Raw genomic sequence first — 12,393 nt, forward strand, 5'->3', positions numbered from 1 at the left:
TGAATACATAAATAAAAGACTTGTTTAAAAAGAGAGTAAAAACAACTACACTGGAATTAAAATTTAAATGAGAGAGAAAGAATAAAAGCAAATGAGCCACAGTGGAGTATGCAGAATAGGCCAATCACTATTTTAAGTGCTTTACACGTTTTATCACTTAACACTTACAAAGTTTTAGGTGGATGTTATCCCTTTTTGTATATGAGGAAACAGTCTCAAAGGGGTTAGGTATCCTGGTTACGACTCTACAGTTAGCAAGTATGGAACCAGTCCAAATATAGACTATTTCTAGACCCCATGCTTTTGACCACAGCTGCATGAGATAAAGCAAGAAAGGAGAAAAGCAGAGCAAAGCAAACAGAAATCACAAAATGAGAAATGAGATGCTAGAAATAAAACATCATCAGTAATCACAATACGTTTAGATGGAAAAACCATGCAAGTTAAAAGATAAATTTACAGATTTCATTCGCTTGCCTAAAACCAGATTGAAAGTTAAAAAGAACGCATAGAGGTCAAAAGTTAGAGACAAAAAAAAAAAAATCAGCTAAACAGTAACCAACAGAAAGGGGACCATTCAAGCCTTCCACAGGTTCTCAGTTTCTTGGAACCCAGTTTGGTCCTCTGCTTGGCAGCTCTGCATCTGAACGGTATACCAGATCTCCCAGAGCCGAAGTTCTTCCGCCTGTAAAACAGATCTAAGGAACAGTCCCTCTGTTCCCCCAGCCAATTTTTATGGACTGCCTATTGTGTTTCAGGCACTGGTTTAGCCCTTGCAGAGCTTTCGTTGTAGCAGGAAGAGCACAAAGGAAACCACGGACATAATAATCATGTAAATTGTATAGTATGTAGGTGATAAGTACTATAGAGAAAGAAAAAGAGTATGATCAGGGAGATGGGGGTGCTGGACAGGAATAAGGGGAATGCAGTGCCCCGTCTGGAAGGATGACCAGCATCAGCCTCATTCAGAACGTGGAGGAGGGGGTTATTACTTTGCTAGGGCTCCAACAAAGTACTACAACCAGGTGACCTCAACACCAGAGATTTGTAGTCTCTCAGTCCTGAGGCTGGAAGTCTGAGATCAGGTGTCAGTGGGCTTGCTTCCTTCTGAAGGCTGGGAGGGGGTGTCTGTTCCAGGCCTCTCTCCTTGGCTTGTAGTCTCCTGATTTCTCTTCACGTCGTCTTCCTCTTATGCATGTCTATGTCCAACTGTTCTCTTTTTATAAGGACACAAGTCATATTGGCTGGGGGCCCACCCTCATGACCTCATCTTAATGAATTACATCTGCAACAACCCTGTTTCCAAATAAGGTCACATTCTCAGGTTTGGGGGGTTAGGACTTCAACATGTGAATTTGGCGGGTTGGGGGGGTACAATTTGACCCATAACAGGGGGCATTGGAGGAAAAACTTTCAAGAGATGAGGGAGTGGGCCAAGTGGATATCTAGAAGGAAAATGTTCCAGATAGAGAGACAGCCCCCCTCGTTACAGATGAATGTCTGACATTTTCAAGGGATAGCAGGGAGGCTAGTGTGGCTGGAGCAGGATGAGCAAGGGAAGAACAGTGGATGAGATGAGATTGGCTGGGGGACAGGGGAGGAAAGCTTTGAGGTCACTGTAAGGACCCTAGTTTCTTTGCTGAGTGAAATTGGAAGCCATTGCAGGATTTTGAGCAGAGAAGTAACCTGACTTAACTTATATTTAAAAGGATCATTTAAGTCTCTGTGTTGAGAGTTTTCATAGGAGGGTTACAAAAATTAAGTTACCATAGAGGCTGCTTAGAGCCCAAAGATGTCATCCATTACTGTTTATAGGGGTGCTGGTAGGGTCCCACCCAGATTTCTTTACTAGCCCGTGCATCATTCCCAGCTGCTGGGGGTGTTGGCCCACTCATGCTCCCTTCTCTAGAGAATTGCCCTTGGTCAAAGCAAAAGCCACCTGCCCCTGACCAGCTTGGAGTTACAAAAGGTCATGTCCCTGCCTCAAGAGGGAACGATTCTATGGTGCTAATTTGTGCCTTCTGTCTGATGGAATGAATACATGTGACATGCTGAGAGGCTCACAATGTTCTTGAGAATATTACACCTGCTGAAACATTGCCAACTCTTGGGCTTTAAGGCACAGAGAGAAGACAAGATGAAAGAAGGCTGTCAGACCCCCGAAAATCTACATGCAGGAAACAGGTGGATAAACTACTCAGTTATAAATACATTCAAGAAAAAGAAGGATAATTGCAAGGGCAGAGCTGCAGGCCCAGAGGGCGAAGCCATGAGCCACAGAGGATTATTTCCAAGACTTGCAACCGAATGGAGTTAGCCCATTTGAATTTCAAAATTGCTTAGGATTGATGACTCCTCGTTTTCCTTCTAGTTTCTCCCTTTTGAACAGTAATGTCTATAACTGGTATGCTGTGCTTACCACCATTGCATTTGGGGAACAAATTACTTGTTCTCTAGTTTTACAGGTCCACAGAGAGAGAATTTTTCCCCAAGATGGATCGTACCCAGGGTCTCACCCATACCTGACTTAGATAATTAAGATGATGAGATTGGGGGACACCTGGGGGGTATAGTCGGTTAAGTGTCCGCCTCTTGGTTTCAGCTCGGGTCATGATCTCAGGGTCATGAGATTGAACCCTGCACTGGGCTCCGTGGGCACTCAGCACAGAATCTCCTTGAGATTCTCTCTCCCTCTCCCTCTGTTCCTTCCATTTGTGCTCTCTCTCTTAAATAAATAAAAATACATCTTTAAAAAAAAGATGACAAGATTGGGACTTTTGAGTTAATAAAATTTAGACTATATATTGGACTTTGAGTTGATGCTGTAATAATTGAAACTTGGGAGGCATTGGGATGAAGTGAATGTATTTTGCATGTGAGATGCACATGAATCTTTGGGGCCAAATGGAAGACTGTAGTAGGCTAATGGTCCCCAAATATGTCCATGTCCTAGTCCTTGAACTTGTAAATATACTACCTTATGTGACAAAAGGGATTTTGCAGATATGATTAAGAATCTCAGGATGAGAGGTAATCATGGGTAATCCAATGCAATCATAAGGATCATTATAGGAGAGAGGCAGGATGGTCAGAGACAGGGATATAAAGTAGAAGCAGAGGATACAGTGCTGCAAGGCCATAAGCCAAAGTGTGAGCAGCCTCTGAAAGCTAGAAAAGGCAAGGAAGTGAGTTTTTCCCTAAAGCCTTCAGGTGGAACACAGCCTTGATGACACCCTGATTTTAGCCCACTGACACTGATTTTGGACTTCTGTGCTCTAGAACTATAAGGAAATATAAGTTGGGGTTGCTTTAAGCCACTAAGTTTGTGGTACTAAGTAGCACACTAAGTTGTGGTACTACAGTAGCAATAGAAAATAAATTCAGGAACCAACATGAACATGAAGCCCATGCTGCCTGCTGTGCTGTCGTGAAGTTCTTTGTCTCTGAGCTGGGAATCTCATGTCTTTTGTCAGCATCCACAAAACCAGGCCAGGCTAACTCAATAGCTTGCAGGAAGGGTACAATTTTTGACCCTTCATAGTTCTTGACATTCAGTTAATAAAAATGATGGTATGGTCATGGGTATTTTTCCAACGTCTAGGAATATTCTTCAGCCATCTGCCTAATAAATTTACTTCTAAATAAGATAGCACTTAAATAGCTTTGAAGCTTAAGAAATAAGAAATAGCCCATGGTTTATATTTGGTTGTTTAAATTATGAATAATAATATTCATATTAGTAAAAGTGAATAGAATCAGCATTCTTTAATGCTAATAGAAAGTATCTATTTGTGAGAATGTGTTAATTACAAGAAATATTCCATGCTTTGTTCTACTGTTTAGAGTCTTAAAGAATAATATTTTCCTCAAAAAATATTATGGGAAAGGGATTTCTTTTGGCAAAATAACTCCTAAATGAAATCTGGTACATGACTCAGACCACTGGGCTCCTAGAAATGATAGAAATTAGGAAGCAGTATAAACATGGAATAATTTTTAAAGGAAATTAAAAATTTGGATGTGTGAAAACAAAGAACCAGAGACAATTCCTGTGCAATCAAACGCATTTATTTTTTAGCTTAAGCAAGACAGGTGGTGAACAAATTCATAATGAAAATGCCCCCCAGAGATTAGCAGCTGGCTGCGCATGCAACCGTGTATGCAAAACCAAGTTTTTCCTAATACCAGTGTGCAGACTGGATTCCTTCATGAAATTAGCTCTGTGTTGCACCAGCCCACCCTGTAAATCTGTTGGTAGGGAATTCACGACCCATTCACCACCTCAGCTCAAAGCCCACACAAAAGCCACATGACCATCACCTACACATCTGCCAAGTAAATAGCATGGCAAATAGCACTTTTCTTGTCCAGTAGCCAACAACACAGAACTGTGACCAGACATACATACACCAACACAGAGACACAAAATGCACCTGCCCTCACTCAGCTGACAACTTTCCCTATATTTCTGGGGACAGAATGTCATGCAACATACCACAGATTGGTTCTCATCCTAGGAGGGGGGTGGGGGGCAAGGCTGTCTCTAGGTTTTAGCGTGGGTGGCTTGAGGTTCTCAGAAGAGCTATTTCAGTACAACCAACAGAAATGTTGGCCACAGTGACTGTGAGATGAGTCTTCTGACATCCCCATAGATGTTTGGCCCCCTGACAAAAGCTGGGCTCAGTTAAGGGTTGAGTGGAAGGTACAGACATGGGGGATCCCACAAGAGATGGGAGGCAGTGCCCTAGTTTATACTGCTTTATGTACATCCCAGCCTCTTCTGGATGCAAAGTCTCAAATTCACAAAATATTAGAGCTGAGATGAATCGTGTACTCCAGACTCCTCACGTTACAGTTAACCATGTGGCAGCCCAGAGAGGCAAAGCAACTTGCTAAAGGTAGAGCATGGTAGTGGCAGGCCCAGACTGGAACGCAATATGCTAATCCCCACTCAAGAACATTGACACTGAGTATGTGGCCAAATTCTTCAACAACAAGGAGGAGGAGACTGTGTAAATACTTTATTCCCCAAGAAACCTGAACTTCTTGTGTTGAATGACATAGAAACTCAGATTATTCAGCTCTTTTCTGAGGGGGCTCTCTTCTCTCTTGCTTTCTGTCTCTGTCTCTGTCTGTCTCTCATAACCCTCCCATCCACCCACACAAACAATTTTGGTGAATGGAGATTTCTTGCTTTACATAGACAGACCCAACATCTTCAGGAAGACACTTTACAGAGTAGTTTCTCAATCCAGGTCTTTGTGTGAGGTCTGGGAAACTGGCTTATTTTCTAGAACAATAGGTGGTTCTGAAATCAGAAGATCATCCTCCCCAAAGGAGGAGTTCTGGTCTGTGTTCACAAAGTTGGGGATGTCAAACTTCATGAGCCTGTTCAGCTCCTCCTCTGGCCGCCCATTGCTTCTAATGGCTTCCTGGAGTTGAACACTGCTGTCAAGGGCTGTGGTCTGGTGACAAGCTTTAGCCCTATCCAAGTGTTCCACTTCATTGATGTAGCAATGGAAGAGAGACCTGGATTCCTCATTGCCCTGTCGAGAAAACACCTTATCTGGCTCCAGTGGTCTTCCAAAGTCTGACACAAAGCTATTCATTCTGAATCTCTTCTCTGAAGATTCTGCATTGCTGTAAAGAGAAGGAAAAGAAAACACTGCTGACACACCAGCTCATTCACCTGCAGAAATCATGGTTTTGGGGGGCGCCTGGGTGGCTCAGTCGGTTAAGTGTCAGACTCTTGGTTTCAGCTCTGGTCATGATCCCAGTGTCCTGAGGTTGAGCTCTGCATTGGGCTCCACACTCAGTGTGGAGTCTGCTTGAGATTCTCTCTCTCCCTCTCACCCTCTCCCCCCTGCACACATGCTCTCTCTTTCTCTCTCTCAAATGAATAAATAATCTCCTAGAAAGTTTCCTTCCATTCAATTTCTACCCCCTTTAGGTAACACTACCTTGATTTTGATTTCTATTGATAAGCTTTGCCTATTCTTGAACTTCTAGTCAATTTCCACCTCCTATAGGTAATGTTTTGATTTTTATCACCACAGGCTAGTTTAGCCTGTTTTTGAAATTCATACAAATTCATACAATATATAGCCTATTGTGCCTGGATTCTTTTGCTCAGTATAATGTTTTTTTGAGACCCATCCATGTTGTTGCAAATAACAATAGTTTGTCCTTCTTGCTTTCATCATATAAGTACACTACAATTGTTTATTCGTTCTCCTCTTAAAGAGCATTTGGGTTGTTGACAGTTTGGCACTGTTGCGATTAGAGCCACTAAGAACATTCTGGGTTAAGTTTCTTTGTAGATATACATTTTTATTGCTCTTCACTAAATACATAAGAGTAGAATTACTGGGTCACATAGTAGATCTGTGCTTGACTTTATATGAAACTGAAATTTTCCAAAATGGTCATGCCGTTTTACACCCTCACCACAAAGTACAAGAGTTCCAGTATACACTCCACATCCTTGTCACCATTTGGTGTTGTCAGTCATTTCAATGTTAGTCATGCTAGTGGGAGAGAAATGGCATCTTGTCAGTAGTTGAATGTGCATTTCTCTGATATCTAGCAATGTTGAGCATCTTTGCATGTGCTTGTTGGCCATTGGTTTATCTTCTTTTGTGAAGTTTCTGTAGGAGTCTTTTGCACATTTTAAAAATTGTTTATTTTTGTTACTGATTTGTGATAGTTTTGTAACACATTTTGAATACAAGTCCTTTGTCAAATGTATTGCAAACATTTTCTCTTGATGTGTGACTTGCATTTTCATTTTCTTAAGATGTCTTTTGATGAGTAGAAGCTTTAAATTTCAGTTAAGTTCAAGTTATCAATTATTTTATTTTATATTTATTGCTTTTATATCACCTCTATGAAATAATTGCCTACCTTAAATTCATGAAAATATTCTCCTATTCTTTCTTCTAGAAGTAGGCTCTCCAATACAATAGCCACTAGCCACAGGTGGCTATTTAAATTTAAATTAAGTTAAGTAAAATTTAAAATTCAGTATCTCCATTATATCACCCACATTTCAAGTGCTCAGTAGCTCATTGTGGGCAGGAGTTACCTAACTGGACAGCACAGAGAACAGTTACATCACAAAAGTTCTCTTGGATAGCGCTCTTCTAGGAGCTTTTACTGTGGGTATACGATCCATGTTGAGATGGGGTCAAAGTTCATTTTTATGTTTATCCAGTTGATCCAGCATTGTTGTTTAAAAGAATTCCCTTTCAAATTGACCTTAGACACAGTAGTAGACAATAAGAAAAAAATTCCATTCACAATAGCATCAAAAAAATGGAATACAGGCTTACCTCATTTTATGGCCCTTCACTTTATTGCACTTCACAGATACTGTGTTTTTTACAAATTGAAGGTCTGTGGTAACCTGTGTCTAGGAAGTCTATCAGCCCCATTTTTCCAACAGTATGTGCTCACTTCATGTCTCTGTGTCACATTTCAGTAATTCTTGCAAAGGTTCGAATGTTTCATTATTATTATATTTGTTATGGTGATCTGTGATCAGTGATCTTTAATGTTAACTCTCCTAATTGGTTTTGGGGCACCATGAACCACACCCACACAGGATGGCAAACTCAATCGATAAATATTGTGTCCTGACTGCTTCACTGACCTGCCTTCCCTATATCTCTCCCTTTCCTTGGGCCTCGCTATTTCCTGAGACACAACGATATTGAAATTATGTCAATTAATAGCCCTACAATGGCCCTAAGTGTAAGTGAAAGGAAGAGTTACACGTCTCTCACCATCGAAAGCTAAAACTGGTTAAGCATACTGAGGAAGGTATGTCAAAAACCAAGATAGACCAAAAGCTACTCCTTTTGTGTCAAACAGTTAACCAAGTTGTGAATGCAAAGGAAACATTCTTGAAGGAAATTAAAAGTCCCTCTTTGGTGCACACACCAATGATAAGAAAGTGAAACAGTCTTAATGCTGATATGGAGAAAGTTTTAGTGGTCTGGGTAGAAGATCAAACCAGCTGCAAAATTCCCTTCAACCAAAGCCTAATCCAGAGCAAGGCCCTAACTTTTGTCAGTTCTGTGAAGGCTGAAAGAGGCAAGGAAGCTGCAGACGGAAAGTCTGATGTTAGCAGAGGTTGGTTCATGACGTATAAGGAAAAAAAGTCATCTCCGTAACATCAAAGTGCAAGGTGAAACAGCTGGTGCTAATGTAGAAGCTGCAGAGAGTGATCCCAAAGCTTCTGGTTAAGATTATTAATGAAGGTGGCTACACTAAACAACAGATTTTCAGTACAGACGAAACAGTCTTCTATCAGAAGAGGATGCCATCTAGGACTTTAATAGCTAGAGAAGTCAATGCCTGGCTTCAGAGTTTCAAAGGACAGTCTGATTCTCTTGTTAGGGGCTAACACAGCTGGTGACTTTAAATTGAAGTCATTGGTCATGCACCATTCTGAAAATACTGTGGCGCTAAGGAATTATGCTAAATCTACTCTGCCTGTACTCTATAAATGGAACAACAAAGCTTAGATGACAGCACATCTGTTTACAACATGGTTTACTGAATATCTTAAGCTCACTGTTGAGACCAACTGCTCAAAATAAAGATTCCTTTCCAAATATTACTGCTCATTGACAATGTACTTGGTTACCCAAGAGCTCTGACGGAGATGCACGAAAACAAAATTCATGTCGTTTTATGCCTGCTAATACGACATCCATTCTGCAGCCCATGAATCAGGAGTAAATTTGACTTTCAAGTCTTACTTTTTAGCCCCTGGAGCTGGCAGGGACCAACTCCAGGCTAATAAAGTTGAGAAACTGCCAAAAGAAAGTCTTAATTTTTAAGAAATATATTTCATAAGACTATTACCGTGACAGATAGTGAATGATTCCTCTGGTGGATCTAGGCAAAGACAAGTGAAAACCTCCTGGAAAGGATTTGCCATTCATTAAAAACATTCATGATTTATGAAGAGGTAAAAAAAGAAATCAACATGAACAGGAGTTTGGAAGAAGTCGATTCCAACCCTCAGGGGTTCAAGACTTCAGTGGAGGAAGTAACTGCAGATGTGGTGGAAACAGCAAGAGAACCGAATAGGAGTGGAGCCTGAAGACGGGACTGAATTATTACAATCTCATGATCCAAACCTGAAAGGATGAGAACTGCTTCTTATGGATGAGCAAAGAAAGTGGATTCTTAAGATGGCATCAACTCCTGGTAAAGATGCTATAAAGATTGTTGAAATGACAACAAAGGATTTAGAATATTACATAAGCTTAGTTGATAAAGCAGCAGCAGGATTTGAGAGGACAGACTCCAATTTTGAAAAAAGTTCCACTGTACCTAAAATGCTAACAAACAGCATGAATGCTCCAGAGAAATCGTTTGTGAAAGGAAGAGTCAATCAATGCGGCAAACTTCATGTTTAAGAAATTGCCCAGCCACCCCCACCTTCAGCAACCACCACTCTGATCAGTCAGCAGCCATCAACATTGAAGCTAGACCCTCCGCCAGCAAAAAGATTACTTGCTAAAAGCTCAGATGACAGTATTTTTTTGGCAATTAAAGTACTTTTTTTTTTAAAGATTTTATTTATTTATTTGAGAGAGAGAGAATGAGAGAGAGCACATGAGAAGGGGGAGGGTCAGAGGGAGAAGCAGACTCCCTGCCGAGCAGGGAGCCCGATGCGGGACTCGATCCAGGGACTCGATCCAGGGACTCCAGGATCATGACCTGAGCCGAAGGCAGTCGCTTAACCAACTGAGCTACCCAGGCGCCCCAATTAAAGTACTTTTAAATTAAAGTATGTATATTTAATTTTTAGACATAATGCTATTGCAGACTTAATAGACTACAGTACAATGTAAACATAGCTTTTATACGTTCTGTGAAACCAAAAAAACCTCATTTGACTCACTTTATTACAATATTTGCTTTATTGTGGTGGTCTGGAACCAAACCTGCAATGTCTACAAGGTATGATTGTACTTGGGAAAAAAATTAACACAGGATGTGCAAGACTATACATTGAAAATTTTAAAAACACTGCAAATGGAATAAAGGAAGACCTTAGTATATGGAAAAATAAACCATGCTTGTAATTGGAAAGCCATAAAACCGTAGACAGAAATGAATGAAGTTTCCTCCTTTCAAGGGCCAAAGGCCCTTCTGTTTTTGTCTGCCAGTATTTAGTCTCCAATGCCTTCCATTAGTCATTCTTTACATTTTGTCTAAATTTTATAATGGTTATCTGCAAGGTAATTTAAAGCAAGCTACTCTGCCGTTATTGGAACTGGAACCCACCTACCTATCACCTCTTGGCCCTTCATGCATTATATATGGTGCCACCTCCTGGAACTCATATACCAAAGAGCTACTAAAAAGGGACATCTTGCACTTTCTACAACTGGCCAGGCTTGGAGGCTGCAGGGGCTCAAGGTCCGTGGGGAAGACTTCCTGCCACTTATTGGTAAGAATGGTTTCGAAGAAAGCCAGTGAAAATATTGCCCCTCAGTGGTTACCCATTTTTTAAAGCAGTCTGGCCCTCATGAGTCACATCCAAAAATATTCCTATGTATGTAACGCAGTGAATATCAAAGGATTCTCACTAATTAGGCAGGAGGAAGTTTGCAGCTGGATGTTGTCTTAATTTCGTTTTTAGCAAAGGACCACATGCCATATTGTTAAGGATGTCTCTCCAGCCTGTAGATGGACTGGGGACTGCTCTGGGCGTTGTTATGCTCCCAAAGAGAAGAGATCTAGTTCTGACTTTCTCATCCTCTCAAATTCTGCTGGCATAGGGAAAAACAATGCTCTATGGCACCTATTAATCAGTTAAGAGAGTTTAAAGTCAACTTGTTCTCCTACAGCTTTGGTTACACCTGGGAAAATGAAAAACTACAAGGGTCAAACATCTTAAATTCTACCTTGATTGAAATTACAGTTAAAGCCAGAAGCTTCAAAAACTGAAACACTGAGAATGAGAAACTTTGAGATGTTTACTGGACTAGTAATTAATACCATGTCATAAGTTATCACAAGGAAAAGAGAGAATACTGAAGAATATTTGTGCTATAGGCTGATTGTCTGTGTCCCTCCAAAATTGATATGTTGAAATCTACTCCCTCATGTGACGGTATTAGGAGGTGGGGCCTTTGGAAAAGGAGACTTAACCTTAATGAATGGGATTAGTGCCCTTATAAAGAGGCCCCAGGAAGATCCCGCACTCCTTCCTTCATGTGAGGACACAGTGAAAAGTCTACCATCTATGAGCCAGATACCGAATATGCCAGCACCTTGATCTTGAACTTCCCAGCCTCCAAAAACTGTAAGGAAGAGATTTCTGTGATTTATAAGCCTTCTAGTCTATGGTACTCTCCTACAGCAGCCTGAACAAACGAAGACAACTGGTCAGAAAATTTAGAATCGCCCACAATTTTAGCATTTTTAGATGTTTTTGTTCCATCCCTACCTATTCTAGATCTTGTCATCATGAAATTGATGATCCAGCTAGGGTGTTCAAGAGAAGTTCTCCCATGTCATCTTAACTTTTTAAAAATTACAATAGTTTATTCTGATAGGAAACTGAACCGTGAAATCATGTTTCATTTCTTTGTTTTAAGAGTTTGTTATTTCTCATTTTCATCTTGTTTTAAGAAATACAATTGGGGGGCGCCTGGGTGGCTCAGATGGTTAAGCGTCTGCCTTCAGCTCAGGTCATGATCCCAGGGTCCTGGGATCGAGTCCCACATCGGGCTCCTGGCTCAGCGGGGAGCCTGCTTCTCCCTCTGACCCTCTCCCCTCTCATGCTGTTTCTCTCTCGCTCGCTCTCTAAAAAAAATAAATAAAATCTTAAAAAAAAAAAAAAAGAAATACAATTGGGACTTAGCCTATTTCTTGCAACCTTACTGAACTCCACCAGCCAGAATAAAAAGACTGTTCAGACTGTTCTGACTCTTGGTTTTTTCCTTCTTCTCCCCATGGGTTGTGTCATGTATTCTCTATCCCTGGAGAATTTTCTATACCTGAATAGAGAGCCTCTAACACCCAGTCCTCTGGTACTGGCACTGATTGGCATTATTTCTATGATACTCCCCTGCTCACAGACTTTCACCGACTCCCCAGACTCTCTGCCTGACAGCTCAAGCTCCCCACCCCTGCATCAGCTGGTCTTTCTGGTGTGCTCTCCCACCAGTCCCCTCGCTAACCCTACGGTCCAGCCACATGGCACCTGACCATCCCCAGATGCACTCTGGGCTGTCCCTCTCTGTGCTTTGCTTGTGCTGTTCCTCCTGCCCAATGGGCCCTTTCCCCCGCTCTATCCATCAAAGTCAAATACCTTCTTCACTGTCCAATGCAAACCTCATTGTCTCTAGGGAGACTCTCTTATCT

At 41.2% G+C, this 12,393-nt stretch overlaps 1 protein-coding gene across 2 annotated transcripts in view; it reads right to left on the reverse strand.

Moving 5' to 3' along the window:
- Positions 1-4,077: 4,077 nt before the first annotated feature.
- Positions 4,078-12,393, reverse strand: part of MRAP2 (melanocortin 2 receptor accessory protein 2) — a 44,728-nt gene continuing 36,412 nt past the window's right edge. Inside the window, exon 4 of one of the 2 annotated variants that reach the window (XM_044917328.1) lies at positions 4,078-5,640. In XM_044917328.1, the coding sequence (XP_044773263.1) occupies positions 5,247-5,640 (394 nt within the window). In that variant the 3' untranslated portion in view covers positions 4,078-5,246. The remainder of the gene's footprint in view (positions 5,641-12,393) is intronic. The other variant, XM_021693266.1, reaches the window with a different exon arrangement.

Source organism: Neomonachus schauinslandi, chromosome 8 (genome assembly GCF_002201575.2).
Source record: "Neomonachus schauinslandi chromosome 8, ASM220157v2, whole genome shotgun sequence".
NCBI classification, from domain to species: Eukaryota; Metazoa; Chordata; class Mammalia; order Carnivora; family Phocidae; genus Neomonachus; species Neomonachus schauinslandi.